General features: G+C 50.3%; 2 protein-coding genes across 3 annotated transcripts in view; one reads left to right on the forward strand and one right to left on the reverse strand.

Annotated features, from left to right (window-relative positions):
• Positions 1-3,467, forward strand: part of NDUFA3 (NADH:ubiquinone oxidoreductase subunit A3) — a 4,982-nt gene extending 1,515 nt beyond the window's left edge. The window contains exons 2-4 of the mRNA XM_037727658.1: positions 1,068-1,081; positions 2,734-2,811; positions 3,317-3,467. Of these exons, the coding sequence (XP_037583586.1) occupies positions 1,068-1,081; positions 2,734-2,811; positions 3,317-3,408 (184 nt within the window). The 3' untranslated portion in view covers positions 3,409-3,467. The remainder of the gene's footprint in view (positions 1-1,067; positions 1,082-2,733; positions 2,812-3,316) is intronic.
• A 57-nt stretch (positions 3,468-3,524) lies between these two features.
• Positions 3,525-3,927, reverse strand: part of TFPT (TCF3 fusion partner) — an 11,908-nt gene continuing 11,505 nt past the window's right edge. For both annotated transcript variants that reach the window (XM_017497948.2, XM_017497949.2), the window contains exon 6: positions 3,525-3,674. In XM_017497948.2, coding sequence (XP_017353437.1) covers positions 3,555-3,674 — 120 coding nt within the window. In that variant the 3' untranslated portion in view covers positions 3,525-3,554. The remainder of the gene's footprint in view (positions 3,675-3,927) is intronic.

Consider the following 3,927-nt stretch of genomic DNA (forward strand, 5'->3'; position numbering starts at 1 on the left):
GGGAGGAGGGCCGGGCGCGGTGGCTCACGCCTGTCATCCCAGCACTTTGGGAGGCCGAGGCGGGTGGATCACTTGAGGTTGGGAGTTCAAGACCAGCCTGGCCAACATGGCAAAATCCCATCTCTACTAAAAATACAAAAATGAGCCAGGTGCGGTGGCGCACACCTGTAATCCCAGCTACTTGGGAGGCTCAGGTGGGAGGATCACTTGAACCCAGGAAGCGGAGGTTGCAGTAAGCCACGATTGCGCCACTGCACTCCAGCCTAGGCGACAGAGCGAGCCTCACTGCAGTCTTCACCTCCCGGTCTCAACCGATCCTCCTGCCTCAGTGTCCTGAGTAGCTGGGACTACAGGCATGCATCATCACACCAGGCTAATTTTTGTATTTTTAGTAGAGACAGGGTTTCACCACATTGCCCAGGCTGGTCTTGAACGCCTGGGCTCAAGCTCAAGTGACCTGCCCACCTCGGCCTCCCAAAGTGCTGGGATTACAAGTGTGAGCCACTGCACCCGGCTTACACATAATTTTTAAAGCTGACCCCAACAACGGTAATTATGGAAAGCACCGGATAAATTAATCTGCTTGACTGTAGTAATCACTTTACTACGTATATGCATATCAAAACATCATGTTGTAAAGCTTGAATATAAAATAGGTGAAAAACGGGATGTACGCCATATAAACAATGATTGGCTATTTCATGAGTTAAGGAACTCTTAATTTAGGGGCGTAATACTACCGGTTACTTTTCAAATCCTTACGTTTTACAGACGCACATTTAAGTATTTATGGCTGAACTGTTGGGTCTGAGATCTGCTTAGGAACCGTGGGTGGGTGCCCAAGAGCCAGCAGGGGCTATTAATCCATCACTGCTGCAGCTGGGCTGGTAGGCAGATAAGGTCTGCTTTCTCATGTATTTGAAATTCTCTGCAATGAAAATATTTGGTTGTATTTTTCTTTTTTTTTTTTTTTTTTTTCAGTCTCCCTCTGTCTTACAGTCTGGAGTGCACTGGCATGATCTTGGCTCACTGCAACCTCTGCCTTTGGGGTTCAAGTGATTCTCCTATCTCAGCCTTTTGAGTAGGTGAGATTACAGGCGCTCACCACCATGTCTGGCTAATTTTTGTATTTTTAGTAGAGACAGGATTTCACCATGTTGGCCAGGCTGGTCTGGAACTCCTCCTGACCTCAAGCGATCCACTTTCCCAAAGTGCTGAGATTTAGGCATGAGCCACTGGGCCAAGCCAGACTGTGGGTTCTGTTTCTGTAGGTCTGGGGTGAGGCTTGGGATTCAAGCATTTTCGAAGAGCTTCCCAGGTCTTTTCAGTACTGCTGGTCCACCAGCCAGGCACCAAGTAAGGTTCTGAACATTTGTTCAATATGGCAGCTGGCAGCCACCAGCCACACCTGGCCCCACTGACCACTTGAAGTGGGGCTGGTATGAACTGAGGTGGTATAAAACACACTGAATTTCAAAAACTTAGTATAACAAAGTGTGGGCCAGGCACAGTGGCTCACGCCTGTAATCCCAGCATTTTGGGAGGCCGAGGCAGGCAGATCACAAGGTCAGGAGTTTGAGACCAGCCTGGCCAATATGGTGAAACCTTGTCTCTACTAAAAATATTAAAAAACTAGCCAGGTGTGGTGGCGCATGCCTGCAGTCCCAGCTACTTGGGAGGCTGAGGCAGGAGAATGGCTTGAACCCAGGAGGCTGAGGTTGCAGTGAGCCGAGATTGTGCCACTGCACTCCAGCTTGGACAATAGAGGGAGACTCTGTCTCAAAAAAAAAAAAAAGTGTGTAAACTACCAATAATCTTTTGTTGATTACATGTTGTAGTGATGTTTTGGATATACAAAATTAAGTATGTTTCTTAAAAGTTGTTTCATCTGTATCTTTTATTTTTACTATGGTTACCTAGAAGATACAAAATTACATACCTGGTTCTTACCATCTGTCAGACACTGCGGGCCTAGAACATTCCTTTTATGTACTGTGCCCCATCCCCCAGGACTCTTGGCTCCCACCGAGGTGGACTATGACTCCTCAGTGACTGTTGTTTGTGCAACCCTTTCTCCTCCAGTTTGTAAGTCTTTTTTTTTTTTTTTTTTTTGAGATGGAATCTCTCTGTCACCAGGCTGGAGTGCAGTGGCACGATCTGGGCTCACTGCAACCTCAACCTCCCAGGCTCAAGGGTCTCCTGCCTCAGCCTCCTGAGTAGCTGGGATTACAGGCGCCACCACCACATGCAGCTAATTTTTATGTTTTTAGTAGAGATGGGGTTTCATTCACCATGTTGGTCAGGCTGGTCTTGAACTCCTGACCTCAGGTGATCTGCCCACCTTGGGCTCTCAAAGCGCTGGGATTGCAGGCGTGAGCCACTGCGTCTGGCCGTCTGTAACAATCTTGATTTCTAAGGAACAGTCCCGTGACACCACCCCCAGGATGCTCTATGATGAACGCTAATGTACTCATTCCATGACCAAACCCACTGCTCTGTCTTCTAGACCCCGTGTATCTGTGTTGGGCTCCCACCCCTACCTCCACTTACCCCCCCCAAAAAGTTTTAAACCCTCCTATCTAGAATAGGCATCCCAAGGTACCAAGGATCTTCCTGGAGGTGCTGGCCCTCCCCCTTTGCACTTTATCTTCCCTTTGCCAAGGCTCAGCCTCTCTTCCCCTCTCCTCAGAGAGCTGCCTTCCCCCTGGGCCTCACACCCGTGTCTCTCCACAGCTGTAATTCTGCCCCCAATCAGCCCCTACTTCAAGTACTCTGTCATGATCAACAAGGCCACACCCTACAACTACCCAGGTAAGTGGGGGCCCTGCAGGGATCGCTGGGATGGGCTCAGCCGCCCTGCGCCGGGGGCCGGGACCGGGGCCGTTATGGGCAGGTCTTTCCTAAGCAGAGGTCAGACATTCAGCAGTGCTGCCTGTACTCCCCCTGCTCAACTTTTTAAGAACTGAGATATAATTCATACACTATTCTGTGTTTGTGCTTCCAGTTTCTATTACCTTCCAGATTTTCTGTCCCTCTCTGGGTTGCTATCTGTGGTGTTTCCTCGGTCTCCATCTTTACAGGTTTCTGTCCTGTTTCCCCATCTCTTTTGGGGTCTCTCTCTCTCTGTCTCTCCGGTTTTCCATGTCTCTCAGTCTCTGTATCTCCCTGCCTCTTCTGCATCACTGATTCTCTGATCCTTACCCTCCTCTCACCCCCTGGTGTCTCCCTTTCCCTCTCTGAATATAAATCGACAGACAGCTCTTCTCTCCAGGCCCTGGAGACGTGCTGGTCTCAGTGGCCCCCTCCTGTCCCACAGTGCCTGTCCGAGATGATGGGAACATGCCCGACATACCCAGCCACCCCCAGGACCCCCAGGGGCCCAGCCTGGAGTGGCTGAAGAACCTGTGAGCACCTCCACTGACCAAGGCCGGCCCTCTCTCGGCTCCCAATAAAAATGTGAAAACCAACCCCAGAATGTGAGCATGTGTGTGATCAGAGGTGGGAACAGGAGACGGCGGCCAGGGTGAGTGCGGGGTCAGTTTACTGGGCATGGGTCAGTCAGAGGGTGGGCTGGCTAGGGTCGGGTAGGGCAGCAGTTTGTCTGGACCCCGGGAAACCCAACTGGAATCCAGGGCCTCGTCTGCTTCAAAGCCAAAGTCTTCCTCGACCTTAATCTGCAGGAGATAACGAAGTGTTAGGGCTGGGAATCCAGAAAATCCAATTAGCTTCACTGTTTTTGTTTTCGTTTTGTTTTGATTTTTAAAGAGACAGGCCCTCACTCTGTTGTCCAGGCTGGAGTACAGTGGTGCCATCATAGTTTACTGCAGGCTCTGCCTCCCACCTGAGGATCAAGCGATCCTCCCACCTCAGCCTCCCAAGTAACTGGGACTAGAGGCACAGGCCAACCAAGCCTACCTTTTTTTTTTT

Source organism: Cebus imitator, unplaced genomic scaffold, assembly GCF_001604975.1.
Source record: "Cebus imitator isolate Cc_AM_T3 unplaced genomic scaffold, Cebus_imitator-1.0 Scaffold235, whole genome shotgun sequence".
Classification (NCBI taxonomy): domain Eukaryota; kingdom Metazoa; phylum Chordata; class Mammalia; order Primates; family Cebidae; genus Cebus; species Cebus imitator.